At 49.8% G+C, this 14,410-nt stretch overlaps 3 protein-coding genes across 3 annotated transcripts; 1 reads left to right on the forward strand and 2 right to left on the reverse strand.

The window, feature by feature from the left end:
• Positions 1–3,009: 3,009 nt before the first annotated feature.
• Positions 3,010–4,791, reverse strand: EMWEY_00000480 (mitochondrial carrier domain-containing protein, putative; the record flags this gene model as incomplete). The annotated part of the gene is made up of 5 exons (XM_013481246.1): positions 3,010–3,537; positions 3,706–3,825; positions 3,952–4,055; positions 4,261–4,440; positions 4,722–4,791. The coding sequence occupies 5 exons, from the start codon at positions 4,789–4,791 to the stop codon at positions 3,010–3,012; spliced, it is 1,002 nt and encodes a 333-aa protein (XP_013336700.1).
• A 1,668-nt stretch (positions 4,792–6,459) lies between these two features.
• On the reverse strand, positions 6,460–11,180 carry EMWEY_00000490 (hypothetical protein, conserved; the record flags this gene model as incomplete). Its single annotated transcript, XM_013481247.1, has 4 exons — positions 6,460–6,753; positions 6,883–8,297; positions 8,469–8,904; positions 9,129–11,180. The coding sequence occupies 4 exons, from the start codon at positions 11,178–11,180 to the stop codon at positions 6,460–6,462; spliced, it is 4,197 nt and encodes a 1,398-aa protein (XP_013336701.1).
• Positions 11,181–13,072: 1,892 nt separating this feature from the next.
• Positions 13,073–14,410, forward strand: EMWEY_00000500 (zinc finger DHHC domain-containing protein, conserved, putative; the record flags this gene model as incomplete). The annotated part of the gene is made up of 10 exons (XM_013481248.1): positions 13,073–13,129; positions 13,187–13,231; positions 13,289–13,379; positions 13,437–13,508; positions 13,563–13,622; positions 13,677–13,783; positions 13,843–13,945; positions 14,000–14,087; positions 14,142–14,280; positions 14,333–14,410. The coding sequence occupies 10 exons, from the start codon at positions 13,073–13,075 to the stop codon at positions 14,408–14,410; spliced, it is 840 nt and encodes a 279-aa protein (XP_013336702.1).

Genomic DNA, 14,410 nt, shown 5'->3' on the forward strand with positions numbered 1-14,410 from the left:
AATAACGAAAATACTGAACGCATACCACCACAGAGAATACAGTTCCTAAGGTGTTAGGCATTGCGGTGAAAGTCTGGAGTTTAAAAGGAAGGATTTTGCTTAGACAGTACCCGAAGCCGTTGATGTGCATAGACATGAGATAGTGCTAGCCATGCAATTCAGTGAAACAGAAGGTGCTGCTGCATCTAACAGTGTTGTGGTCTGATTGCAGCCTTCAGAGGAGCCATTCCTGAATCAACCTTCGCAAAGGCAACAGCCCCAGCGGCAGCCAGGCCCGTCTTCGACCAACAACCGCAGGAGACGAAATGCTGCCTCGGCATCCACTAGGGCTGAGCCTGGGTCTAGTCGAAAAGGTGCAGATCTACGTTTAAAGGCCTCCCGTCAGGTGTGCGCATCCAATCCGTAAATTGTCTAGTTGCAGACGACCCCCACCGCATGCGGCGTCAACCGGAAGGCGAAAAAAGGCACTTCTCCGGTACAGTAACTAACCGCCTTCGCAGCAGACTCGCTGTTACAATGTGCCACATAGAGCACCAGTCTTGCAAAGCAAGTTGTTGACCGCGAATACTTTTGCATACCAATTCTAGTGCATTTGCTTTCCCTTTGTTTTTGCTGAGTGGCAATGGAGCAAGGGTATATTCTACTTCCTATGTAGCCACTGCGTGGCCATATCTATGATGCAAAGCAGGAACTGTCTGCCTGCTTTCAAATGTACAAAAGCGCCATTGTGAAGGTGGAATTCCATCTTGTGTCTCTTTCTCTGTTCCTTGAGGAACAAGATTGTGTCCGTCACAGCTTAATCCGGCTAAGGCTTGCTTACATTGAGAAGTCTGTCCCCTTTTGTTCTATTTGGGCTACTGCAGCGCTGGCGTGCGCTCGTGTTTCGTTGTGTGTAGTATTATACAACCAGGTATTCGCACACAGCATGGCTTTGTTGCTTTGGGCTTTTCAAGCTTCGAAGATACTGACTGGTGCTTTGGACTCTCGACTGTATTTGCCACGGCATTTTGCCACCGAAAAGCTTCGGCATCCCATTTGTTCCTTCCCTGTTCGGTCCTGCGGCGATGCACAGCAGTCGCGCAGCAGTTTTGACGCCATTTAATAAGAACGCAAGTTATAGTGGAGCACCAGCGTAGGCCAGATCAGTATCGAATTGCCTTATAGGCATAAAGTTACGGCTGGCATAATGTGTGCAACGGAATGGGTTAAACTGCGCTTGTCGGTAAATGAGTTCAGTTGCTCTGACGACGGCCACTCGAACTAAGCCTTGGCAAATAAGCTTAGTCTTCTTATTCCATATGCACTGACGTCCAAAATCACCGGGAGAGAAATCATAGGCCCAGCCCTTCCTACGCCGTAGGGCCGTTCTTGCTCTTGACGTTCGCCCCAAAGCCCTTCCAAATCGCATGGCCGATCTTTTGCTTTCCTCCCACACTACAACCCTTATGAATAGGCACTAGTAGGTGGTCAGCAAGTAGGTTGTACAGACGATCCACAGGCAAACCTGATGCTCGAACATAAGTGTACACTAGCTCAAATAGCACAAGAGGGGATGGACGTCTCAACGTAGGCAAGCCTTGGCCCGATGAAGCTGTGGCGGAATTAATCTCTTCCCTGAAGGAACAGAGCAAGCGAGATACTAGATGGAATCCCACTTTCACAACGGCGCTTTTGCATGTTTGAAACCAGGAAACCAACCCCCGTTCGCATCATAGATATGGCCTCGCAGTGGTAGCTGGAGAGACGAAAGCACGTCGAAGTGCTTGCACTGTCACTGCGAGGGCCATCATACATGTTCCCATGGCTGGCAGCAAGCTTGCTTGGCACGGAGCAGGTTGCACTGCAGCATAGTCCAGCTTTCGATGCCCTTAGGAAGTTGCCCTTAATCCCACCCTTCACGTGCTGTTTCAGCTAGCTGCCTTTTTTTCATCCAGCAAGGCGCCGATATTGCTAGTTCTGGCGTTCGTGATGTGTCCTATGGCTCGCCGCTGTAGGCTGCAGAAACGCCTCCAACAAAAGAATTTTGCTTCAAATACACAAGATGCAGGGCCCATCGAAACCAGTGGCTGTGACCGTTCTGCCGCAAACTGTTGTGCCGGAAGTCCCTTATTGCCTAGCCGTCTTACATCTTTCGTGTTAGGGCTCAGCTCCAGTTGAACTGTTTTGGGCGATAAAGGCACGTTGGATACAAAGTAAAAATCATTGCTTCTGATGGCACCAAAAGAGGGCTATGACGTGACGCAATAGAGCAAAACCCACAGGGACCTCATAGTCTAGCCTAATTCGCGAACGAGGACAAAGCTCCAAGTGAAAAACAAGTCATTTGCTCTATACATCGGCAGCGGCCGCAGCAGCGCTTCATCGACGCGTAGGCAGGCACTGTCATTGACGAGAAGAAGTACTGCCGTTCTTTCCCTCCCCAAGGTGCTTGCAGTGCGGCTTGGCGGTAGAAGCCTACCTTGAAAGATGCCCCACGCCGAGCCCAGATTGAAGGGCGGGTCTTCTAAGGTACATGGCGGATGCCCAAAAAGCAACATGGATGGTGTCCTGCCCTTGCACAAGCTGAAGCATAGGAGCTCTTTACCTGGACGCGAAAAATTTGGCATCACTGACGGCACCATGGTTCTCTCAAATCTAGATGCAGCAGACGAGAGTGCAGAAGGCTCCAAAATAGAGGATACAAGCATGCATGGAAAAACATCTACATTTAGACCTTTTAGCTCGCTGATGAAGCAAAGCCACGGCTCAGCTTTCGCACGAACGGGTTCCCAGAAGGAACCGGTGAGGGACAATAACAACACGCATTGCGTAGGGCATATCTTCCGTGCACCTGAATGTGCACCGTATGGCCTCTCTCCATGCCAAGCTCAAGGGGGGAGCGGCTGCTTCTATCACTACCCTGAGCTGGACTATGGCGTGTCCAATCAAAAGAATATCGGTAGGCCACGCGTTGAATAGGCCACAGACGCAGTATGTGCTCTCAGTTTTCCCCCCAAAAGCAGGGGGAATTTAAGTACGGCCTGAAATTGCTGACTTTATCTCTTCGAAAGAAGTCCAAGTAAGTGCAGCCATAAGGCTGCGTTTCAGCAGGCGCATTCCAAGGCCACGCCACAAGACATCCGGTCCTTCGTTTGCCGCCAACTGTGCAACACGCCGAAAAAGCCCTCTATGCGCTAGTCCCTGCCGGTCACTGCCACGGACAACAGAGCGCATTGCAGTTGAAGAGGTCGTCGCTGCTGAAACGGCCACCCCATCCAGTTGCAGTCGAGTTCTTAACACATCAAACGGGTGTGTGATAGCAGAGGCTGTGGCAGCTGCAAAAGCACCACAACCGAAATTCCGGAGTGCATAACAACTAACACGCTCTCGAGCATCAGCCTCCACACCCATATGGCTTTTCAAGTTCACGTAAACCACAAAAAACAGCCCAGAGAAGGGAAAATCCCGGCAAATTGTAGCAAGAGTCCCTCGAAACCAGTCAAAAGGCCGCTCATTTCGGAGCAGTTGTGTGAAAGCTTGCAACATGCCTCCGGAGCCCTAAGGGAAACAAAGCAAAGGAAGGGAAGCCATACACAGGCCAGATGGTAACTCGCATGCACTGAATTCTTAATCTAGTCTCCACGCACCATTAAATCCCCTCAAGGGACCACAGTGTTTCCGTACAACTGCCCGTTGCCAGAATAAATTCAAAGAACACAAACTCACCAAGGACGACTCCATTCTGGTCTTCACAATAGAAATCGGATTGAAAATGGCAACGGCTGCTCCCCTAGCTACGCCGGAAATGACCCCGAGGTACCATGCAGGAACGACATTTGGGTCAAACTGAACAAGCACAAAATGAGATATTCAGAGATAACGTAAAATGAGGCTTGTCATTCATGAGGATATCTCTTGTACAAGGGCGCACAAACAGCACACGATGAAGGACATTTACATGAGCAAAAATACCTCAACGGGCGTGCCTGATATCCTCTCCACCGGTAAAGTCTTCAGAAGAGGTGCTACCGCGCCCCATGTGCTCATCATTGGCCCTAAAGCTGCAAAGTAAATGCCTGGACCACAAATGCACACATGCAACTCATGTGTGCAAAAGTTAACACCATAATCCCGGGGAACATTGCAGTTTACCCTTGAGGGGGGATTACTTGTCCCAAACTTTGCAACAAAAGACAAGCTGTCCCCACTTCACAAACAAGGACTAGACAGTCAAAAATATTCCTAATTATGGGCCCTTAACACTGCTTCTAGAATGCGCACCGGTCCCTGGGGCCACCCGAAGGATAGTGGCCAGTGAGCCACGCCAAAAGCCCAAGGCTCCATATTCTCTGTATATCGATGACGCAGCAGCTCTGATGGAAGGTCGCACCCCTGCGAGGCATTGTTGTTGCTGAATCCACACAGGAAAAAGCGCAAATAATAGGCGAGCAGAAGTTGAGTCTGTCACAGCAATGGCGGCAGTTGAAGCATGGTGTAGTAGCTGGAGCATTGAATGCGGAAACATCAGTATCTACGTGTCCCGTTGTCCCCATGAAATTCTTAGGAGGTGCTATGAAAAGCAAACACCTGTCGGGTTTTGATTATATCTAGGGGTTGAAGGAATACAGCGGCTGTGCAGCTTGACAGGGCGCCATAGAGACCCATCCGGGTTGCAGATGTATCTTCACGATTCCCACATCCAAAAATTGCAGCACTACTGGGATTAGGCCTTCCACCAGTACCTTCACGCGCATTTTTGTTCTCTGCAGAGGATTTGGAGCTGTCGGCCGATTCAGGGTCCGATCTGTCCATTGTGTGCGCCGCGCGTGATGCAGCCCGCAAGAACGAATGCTCCCCGAATGAATGTCGGTGAGCTCTATATTACTGAGACCCAAGGTAATGAGATACAGACGTAGAGAAGCCTCTAAAAGGTGTGTGAGGGATCAGAAACGCAATGACGGATAAGACATGAAGTTGCATCCGTTGTTCCGCAGAACAAGAATGACCCCACACCACCACAACTCCTAGTAGCACATTCGCATCAGTATATACTAAAAAGAATTTATAGAATTTTACACTTAGAGGTAGACTGAACCTGTAAACTGTATGTTTGCGTTCAGACCGGTGGGCCAGGCGACACAGGGCCCCCCGCTTGGGGGGCCCTGTGTCGATGTAAAAGGGAGGCTGCTACGCAGCAATAAACATGTTTTTGAAGAGCAATAATGGGATTGCCGTCCAATTTTGGAGTCATCTGGCTCTGGAAATGATACAGGAGGGAAAAAGGACCACAACCCCTTGGGAGCGTATCGAACTAGATGGACGTCACGCGAACGAACGCTGACACAATGAGAACGGGAGGTTAAGAATGGGGCATGGAAGACCATTTTTGCAAGATTAAGTCAATTTTTAGGTGTCACGTGCAGGATTAAGTGACAGGCTCATCGCTCTTAGTCACGTCCCTGGGCCATTGGAGGTCTGTGGTTCTTGATTGCTTTCCTCTCATTTACATGCTTCACCATAACCGCAAGCAGTGACCACGCCAATAGCTTAGAGAAACTGAAAGGCCTAGATGGTTTGGGCCAGATCATACTTTTACACCCTTGACGTGTGCTTAATCGTGCTGCATCCGAAGCATTTATGCCGTTTTGCTTTCTCTCGTCTGGGCAGCTAAGTTACGTGAAGTAACCACTTTGCTTGGGTTCAATAATTTTAACGGCACTTCGGTCCGTGAGGAACGGAAGCCTGTTACTAGGGCAAATTTAATCATAAGCGGGCTTCTCTTTGGCTCGTTGCCTTGTGTGTAAGCGGCCCCGGTTTATCAACAACCCGACAAATTGCTCTACTGTGTACATTAAACGCCAACTACGCGACATCCCCCTCGCTATTTCTGCGGGAAACAGACACAAAATCAGCAAAGGAGTTCATTCCACCACCTCCTTCGACGAGTTGCTGACAAATTCGAGGTGGAATCCTACTCCGCAGGTGTGGCTGCCATGAAGGCAACTGTGTTTTAGCAGCTGCTACATGGTGTAGAATGATTTACCAGTGGGTTTCCGCATCTTCTAGGGCTGCTGAACATTACAGTGAAGCTACTTGATTGCCTGGGACGTGGAGTGTGCAGCGCAAGAGTAACGCAAACTTCGTAACAGCATGGAAACGCCGGTCAGTGCACAGGAAATGGTGGGGTAGTTGCTCTGAAACGTCTCAAATGAAGTTGCAATACGCTGCAGATATGCTCGAGCTAATCAGGTTACTAGTATTGGATGCTGGTGGTTTGAGATCTGCGGATGAGGCGAGTGAAAATGTCTAAAATTTCAGCATGCCCAAGAGGACTTGGTGGGTCAATTGCCAGGCAGAACCAACTTTTGTTTAATAACAGGCGGAGAGCTGCAAGTTGCTTTCCTGATGTTAGCATTTGGCAGTATGCATCCGCGGCTCCCTGCGTTACGTCAACTGTTTAAAAGGCACGCGAAACAGACTTTATCCAGTGCCTGGAGCCTTTGGTGTAGGCAATCCTGGCATTTTTGCATTCGCATAATTCATAGCGGAGGTCCCAGGGACCCCCGGTACCTGTTTAGGTTCCGGAACCATTTTGGCTGGAGGAGCAACAAACGGCATCGCCTTGCTTTGTGCCGTCGCCGCCGGTTGTTGCTCGCCGAACAGTTTGGGAGGCCCAGCGCTCCTAGCTGATATTCCATTCGGTGCCCCTTTCCCTTTAACAGTTTCTGCAAACGGTTGCGACGGAACGGATTCCTTTGGCTGAGCTGGACCTACCTGCAGTAGCAAAAGTACAAACCCTGCAGAAATCCCTAGAGCTGCCTAAAATGTCATCTGGCATTCGTCACCAGCCTACCCCGCTGGGGCAGGGAAGGGCCCCGGTGTTTACGTTATCTTTACGCTTACCGTCGCGATGAGTTCTTTTGGGAGCTCGCTGGCTTGAACCCGCTCTCCCCAGCTGTTGACAAAATCGCCTTCAACTGTGGTGAAAATCTTCGATCCATCTGGAGTCACATACTGCCCACCCGAGCGATTTAGGCAAGGAGATACTACCAAAGGAGCCCCGTCAGGCCTCAACACATTGATACCATCGGGATTCACAAGAGGTATAGTCGCGCCACGAGAAGAGTCAGCCGTATTCTTCAGGAGTGCCAGGCGCTCTTCGTCTGTCGCCCCCGACCAGTCGTACCCTAGCCAGGACCGAATCCTTCTACTGCATACGACTGTGATTAGCACAAGTACAGTGGAGGCGAGAGCCCCAAATAGACAGCAGCCAACAAAGCTGAAACAAGAGAGCCCAAGGAAAAAAGATTCTGGAGCTGCTGTATCACCCTCAGACGCCTGCTGAGTAGTTTCCACGCGTCCCTCCAAAGCCGGTTTGCTGTTGGCTGAAGCATTCTCTGATTCCCCTGAAAAGTTGTTATTGGTCCCAGGTAAAGTAATGGACGTGTTCTCACTCAGATGTGAGTCATGGGGGGCTGCCACCGGTTCGTCTTGCGTGCCTGCCAACTCAATCGACCCATTAGCCCCTTTCTCAGAAGGAGGCACCAAGGCAGTTCCCTCATGTACATGGTTCTTTGTGTCCTCAATGAAGGGCGAATCGTAAGGGATAGTCACGGGTTCTCCCAGAGGTTGTGTCCCCCCAGACAGAGCGTGTGTATTGTCGTCCTCGGTGGAAGGTGCCGCAGCAGAATCCCCTTCGACCTTCAGTGCCTGTGTATCTCCATACTCGGCATAAGAAGCCATAGAAGTAGAACCTTCAAATGCAGAGTTTGAAGTGCCTCCATCGTCAGTCGAGGCTGCGACAGCAGGTGATAGCCCACTCTCAGGGTTCTGACTGCCCTCCTCCACAGCAACTGTCGAGTCTTCGGCGGTGCTCAGTGGTTCGTTTTCTGTGAGTGAGTCCACAGCAGGCTTATCCAAGTGCTGTCCGATTGTTCCATATGCCGAAAGATCTTCAGCGTAGTGTTCAGTCACAAAACGCTCTGGAACATCTCCAAGCGGCAGTGCGTGTGAGTTGTCACCTGACTCTTGCTGCGCTTCCTCCATGTACTTTACAGGACCAGTGCCCAAAGAAATACTCGGGCGGGGCATCTTAGTTAATGAACTGAAAAGCATCCGCCCGCTTGCCAGAGCCTCAGTATCCATCATGGTTGCGTGGGAATGCAGGTGAATGGCAGAGGAAACCGTTTGACTCTCTCTGTCAAGCCCCAAGTGGCCACCTACTGCATCAATTCTGTCATCCTCAACATTCTCGCTCGAACACTTGGGAACAGCCTCACAGACGTTTTGCACTTCCAGTGAAGTTTTGTCACATCTGGCTGCCAGACCTGGTACTGGATATTGATGCACACTGCGTGTACGGGTTCGGTATGCAGTGATTCTCGCAGTGTCACCAGGCACACACGCCGGTGAGCATTCACTCCACTCTGAATATGGGCTGTAAATACACCAACTTGAAATCGATTTAGAAATGGCAACAGTGAACCCACTCATCAGTCCTGAAGCTTCAGACTCGGCTGTTACTCGATCCTTGCAGAGCCGAGTCTCAATAATAGCATCACACCGCGTCGTCACATTGGGGCGCATCAGCGTCTCCTTGACGCGAACTTGCCACATTGCTGGCGTATGCCGGCCTACACCGTCCATTTCAAGCTGCAAATTGTTCCTCCCTTCGTCTGACGTGTCGGCCTCCAGCTGATAACTGTCATCGCACGGTGACCACGAAGTCCACGGAGAGTACTTGCACGTTGTGTCTTCACACGTGCCTACTTCGCTTTTGAGCTCCCCCAGTTCTAAGCTAGTGCTTCCAGAGCCACTACTTTTAGAGGGCAGGAACACCAACGAGAAGGGGCTGAATGAAGCACATGCAGAAGGAAACTGGGCGCCTAATGTGTCGCCAGCCTCCGCATGGCGTGGCTCAAAAACCTGCGTTCGCGCATGCAGCACAGCACAAGTTAGTCATCTGTCTGAGTGAGTTGTTGGTGTTTTTCAGGCAGTATTAGAACGTTTGGAAATCTTGTTTTATCCAAAACAATATGCATTGCTTGGAACTTCCACCAGGTGCCAACAGGCTAGCACAGTGAAAACACGCAGGACAATGTGGATGCGTAAGCAATTTAATGTTTCGGGGAGACTGCCAGGAAACTCACAGCTCTTATCTCACAAACTTGCTTAGCCATGTTATATACAGAAAAGAGAGTGCCGGTCCCTTCACCCAGACGTTGTACAACCTCCCTTCGAAGTTCGATGGCGTCCTTATCATCGAGAAACTGGGCAAAGTCCTTGTTCATGAGACCTGTCTCCGCCTTAAGACGGTCAGAAATGTCAGGTGAGGAGAGCTTTGCCCTCTCCTCTGCGCTTAAACCCAGTACAAGTGTCAGTAATCGATTAGCTTCCTTTTCCGCATTTGTGGCATCTTCCCCCGACTCTTTTATCTGAGAAACCGCCTTGCGGTACTTGTTCACGAGCTGCAAAACATCGTTCAGCACATCTTGGCATTTTTGCCATGTCATCAAACTGGCTTCCCCCGAAATATGCTGTCTTTCGGTTGCATCCAGAGATGAAGCTGACCCCAGCCCTGATCCGTGCGTCTGCAAGGCGGGGAGCTGCACGCACCCACGGTTCAGCAGCTCTACGCCGGAGAAGACTGGGCAAGAAGGGCTTTGAGGGGCTAGTGAGTAAAAGGCTTGCCGCAAGCCGTCTTTTGGCTTCGACGAACTCTTGTCTTCGTCACCAACAACACGAGAAATCTGGACTGCGAAGTCTCCCTCTGATTGCGAGGCACGTAGAGCATGGGCAGCAGCAACTGCTGCGTCCTCCATCACTCTGACAGCCTCAGGGATAATATGACTGACCAACTGAGCGCTGTTCCTGGCCTTTATTAGTCGTCCCACTAGCCGCTCCGCCCTTTGCTGGACGTTAGCAGGCTTCCAGTTTCTTATGCTTGTCTGGTTGACTAAGAGGCGAGCATCATTCAGCACATTCTTCACTCTGTCAAGCTCTTGCGCCATTGAAGCCAGCATTACACGAGCAACGTCTGCAAAAGCTATGTCTAGATTCGTCACGAGCAGAGTCAGCGTGTCCCTCCCCGCCCGTTTCGTCGGCTCAGTCCCACATTCTGCAATGCGTGACACCCTCACACCTGTGTACAATGTGCATACCGGATTTCCGTTCTGCGAATTCAGTCTCAGCGAGTTCGAATCCACAGTAGACAGTTCCGCCAAATTTTCATCAAGACTCTTCACTGCAGAACCTGCACTCCCTATGATGCTTTCTAACACATTCAGGGCGTCCCCTTCAAGGTCTTCGTTAGCGCTTTCACCCTCCTCCGACTGCATAGGAACAATATCCTCAGCGTATATCAGTGCACTGCACTTGTGGTGTAATCGGCACAAAGTAACACAACTGTACAGGTTGAGCTGCTCTGGGGCAAGGACAGTGGCTTCCCAGCCTTGACCGTTCCCTTCCCGGTCTTGCATCTTTCGATAATGCAAGTGGTCCGCCCGCCTGGCAGTCCAGATCTCTTGATCGATGCGGTCCAGCATCAGCCGTTCCCTGCACGATTCATTAAATTCTACTTGAGGAACAACTCCGAAGGAAGCCACCAATGCCGGCTCCCGCGCAATCTGCAAATTTGCAGTCTTCAAATCTGTTGGCACTTCAAAAGGGCAGCTAAATGTATTACAAGGGCGAGTTTTCGCCTGACCTGTTTCTGCGTCACCATCCATTGTAAACTGGGTGACCTTCTTTTCCACCTCGTCGACATGTGAATCGGACCATTCGCCGCTATCAGAAAAAACACGACGCAACCCCTCAACAGCCAGCTTTATTGCTCGTTCAGTATCTGCCGTTTGGGTGCCTCCGCTGCAGAAGCGAGAGCATTCGCTCCACGATATTAAAGAAGCCGCTTCAGCGGCGATTGTTACCATATCCAGTGATGGGGTACCAGACGACAATGCAGCTTTTAGTTGTGCTGCAACGAAGGTTATGCCATCACCATGAAGAGGCTCAGCAAAAAGCAGAGCATTACTTTCAGATTGGCGCTCTCGTAGGGCCTCATCAGCTTGATCTTCGTTTGCTGCAAGCCCAGTTACAGCCTTCCATGCCCAAGCTAATATGACCACAGTTGTGACTAGATGGTTCACGTAACTGGACGCGTGCCTGAGAACAGGACTGCGGCAGCAGCTGCTTTGAAAGCCCATGATAGGCATATGTTGAACCTTTGAAGAGCTATCAACGTGGTGCAGAAGCGAACACACTCCGTGCTAGACATAGTTGGTGCAGCGTGGTGAGCGGCTCAAATTCGCCTACCGAGCGGTGCCTTGCTTCCCACAAGCAGCGTCATTCGTGCTTGCGTTATTCAAAAGCCATTGGTGAATTGGGCTTCGTCTCATTCCACTTTAGGCAGGCCGATTAAGACTGTCCTCACCAGATGAGGAATGTGTAAATTTATCCCCGGGGCTGCTGTGTGTTACAGGCGCAGGCTGCGCATGCCGTGAGCCCCGATGTACCAGCTAGGAGCCTGGAGCCATTTGAGGGGTAAATGGCCCTCTCTTAATTGATATCTCCAAGGGCTTTGATATGAAATGCCTGGAATACGCTGGTCTATGGCAAAAGGGCAAAAAGTTGTAACATCGACGAGCCCGTCATGGACACGATCGAGGTCCGCAGCCGTGTACTGTGAGTTGAATTCAAAGCCAGGTCAGAGTTGAGTTAAATTACTTCTGAAATTTGCGAATGAATATCCCAAATACTGAGCACTGTAAATGCATTTCCTGCATTCCCAAAGACGCGGCGATTGCAGTCGGCAGCTCGCTCCGTCGAGCCGACCAAAATTGCGGAGCAGATTAACTTGTGAGAGCGGAAGCGCATACTTCTCAGAGTCACCCGAAGTGGGACTGCTTGGAAGATGTCAAAAGTAGAATATTTCGCACAACTGGAAGAGGAATTATACCTGACTACTCTCCACTAACACACAAGCAAAATCATGCGGCCCCGAAGGAGTCACGCAGTGATAAGTGCTCTGACGTCTACTATTCGCCAACGTTGGTTTAAATTTTGCAGATTACCCATTGTTCAGAAAGCATGCTTGAGTGTGTCCTTGATGCAACTAAGCATACTTCCATGAGAACATCATTAATTCCCCGTTGAATTTTCATTGCGGCATATTTCGCACCTTGGTTACGGTATGCGCATGCGTCAAACTAGTTGCACTCAAACTAGAAATTGCTTAGGCTATTTCAATTCCAAAATACTCAGGACTATCGGTTGAATAAGTGATTTCAACCGAGGAGAACGGGTGCTTCCTTCAGAGCGCGCACACCTGTCATGCACATGACCGTTCCCAACAACGGGCAACACAGTAATAACCCATACGGGTTCTCCATTTTCGATGTATCCTGGTGGCTTCGACTCCGTTCTGTCTCAATGTATGGCGTGATGGCCAGCAGGTCATCAAGCAATTGCCGCTATAGATTGAGCCGATTTGAAGAGAAACGGGGCTTTAAGTCTGGTGCGCACTCCACACACACAGGCTGTCCCGCTATCTCAGAAAGTGATTTTCCACTGTGTAGAGTTCTCCAGTGGACGGTGGGTGCCCGCTTCTATTTGCGGAGTCCTCTGTAATGGCGTTGCACGCTGTGCTTTACCTTCAGAAAGGAACTTTCTACTTAAATGCGTAGATTACATGGAGGCAAAGAGAGAGCCACGCTTCTCCTAGACATCTACTATTAGAAACCATTGCAGAGGCGATTGATATCTCGGTTCGTGAAATAGGCAGCTGTTTACACTGAGAGATGAGTCTACGGAAGAGGACGAACATTTTTTGTTCGTTTACCCTCGCCAAAACCAAGTGCCTTCGCATATTCATTTATTCAACGAAGTATTTTAAATTTTACATCATTGCCAAGGACATCCGTTCGAAAAATCTGACAGCAAGTGCGTCTTAGCCTTTCGGGTGTTCGTACATACACCTGAATCCTCGCGCAGAGGCCTGCGACAGTTGTGCCCCAAACCATATTTTCTTTCGGTTCGTGCAAGAGATTTTGCACTACGGTCTCTGTACTTTTTAGGGAATTCCTAAGGCAGTTTGACCATGATGGAAAGAAGGGAAGACCAAGGAAAGCGGCTTGCCCGCTTTCTTCCTATGATTGTAGGCTAGTTTTATCATTTCGGCTCTTTGGTTGCCTGCGAACCAACAACATTTCAGGTGATATGCAGCGTCATGGCCATTCTATATACAGTTTACTTGCTGGTAAGCTCTCTTTCCCCACAAAATACACAAAAAGCATGCGATTGAACCTGTTTGCAGTATCATTGCCTGCCAATGTTTCAATTTGAGGTGCCTCCCGAGTATCGCGACCGTGGAGCTATTGCAGTAGGAGCACTTCACTTCTTCGTTGGTAAGGCGATTGATGTTCATCCCTAATGAGGACCCCGTTGAAAGCGTTGATTTGCAGCTCATGCTGGAATTGCTATGGTTTTATGGTCGTTCTACAAAACGTATTCAACTGATCCAGGGCGTATTCCAGGTAAATTTAATTCCTTAAGTATAGCGCGAAATCATTCTTCATGAAGACTGGCAGACACTCACGAGTGGGAGAGGCAGCCAAATCCTAGTCTCATCACGGAGAGGAAGCGAGACGGTGGGATGAATTCTTTTCTTGCACATACCGATGGACTGTAATCTTGACTCTTAGGCGGAGCTAGATACTGCCACAAATGCTCCAAGTATAAACCCGACCGCTGCCATCATAGCAGCAACAGTGGTCGTTGTGTCCTGAAGATGGACCATTACTGCCCATGGGTGAGTGGAGTTTCCTATGGCTACATAGCTGGTTAGTGGAAAGCTTATATGGGTTCCAGGTTGCAAACGACGTCGGATTCTTCAACTACAAGTTTTTCTTTTTGACTCTGCTATACAGTGGCGTAACGCTGATATTTGTGTGTTATACCATGGCGGCCACCGGTACGGTCTCTCCCTACAAATTGCCATGGTTACAGCACATCCATGCTCTTCTAGTCAGGGCTTCTATTGACGACTCTAACATTTCCTTCGAGCAAGTTTTCTTCACGTTCCTCGGGACTGCATTGAGTTTCTTCATGCTCGCGTAGGTTATCTATGAGTAGCTTTATGAAGCAACTAAACTTAACATGCGTTTCAGCATTGTTCTACCTTTCTGCATCTTCCACTGCATGCTCATCACTACTAACTGCACAACCATCGAGTTCTGCGAAAAACGCCGCACAGGGCGGCCAAATCCCTACGATGTCGGCCTCGCTGGGAATCTAAAGCAAGCTCTGGTAAGAATGAGTGAATATTTGCTCGTAAACAGTAGTGTAATCTGTCTTTAAGGGGGACCAACTCCTTCTTTGGCCAATACCTGTTGGTGGGCCGAGCGGCGATGGAATATCGTTCCCTCGCAACCGTTAG

This window comes from Eimeria maxima, genomic scaffold (genome assembly GCF_000499605.1).
Source record: "Eimeria maxima Weybridge genomic scaffold, Emw_scaff3, whole genome shotgun sequence".
In the NCBI taxonomy this organism is placed as follows: Eukaryota; Apicomplexa; class Conoidasida; order Eucoccidiorida; family Eimeriidae; genus Eimeria; species Eimeria maxima.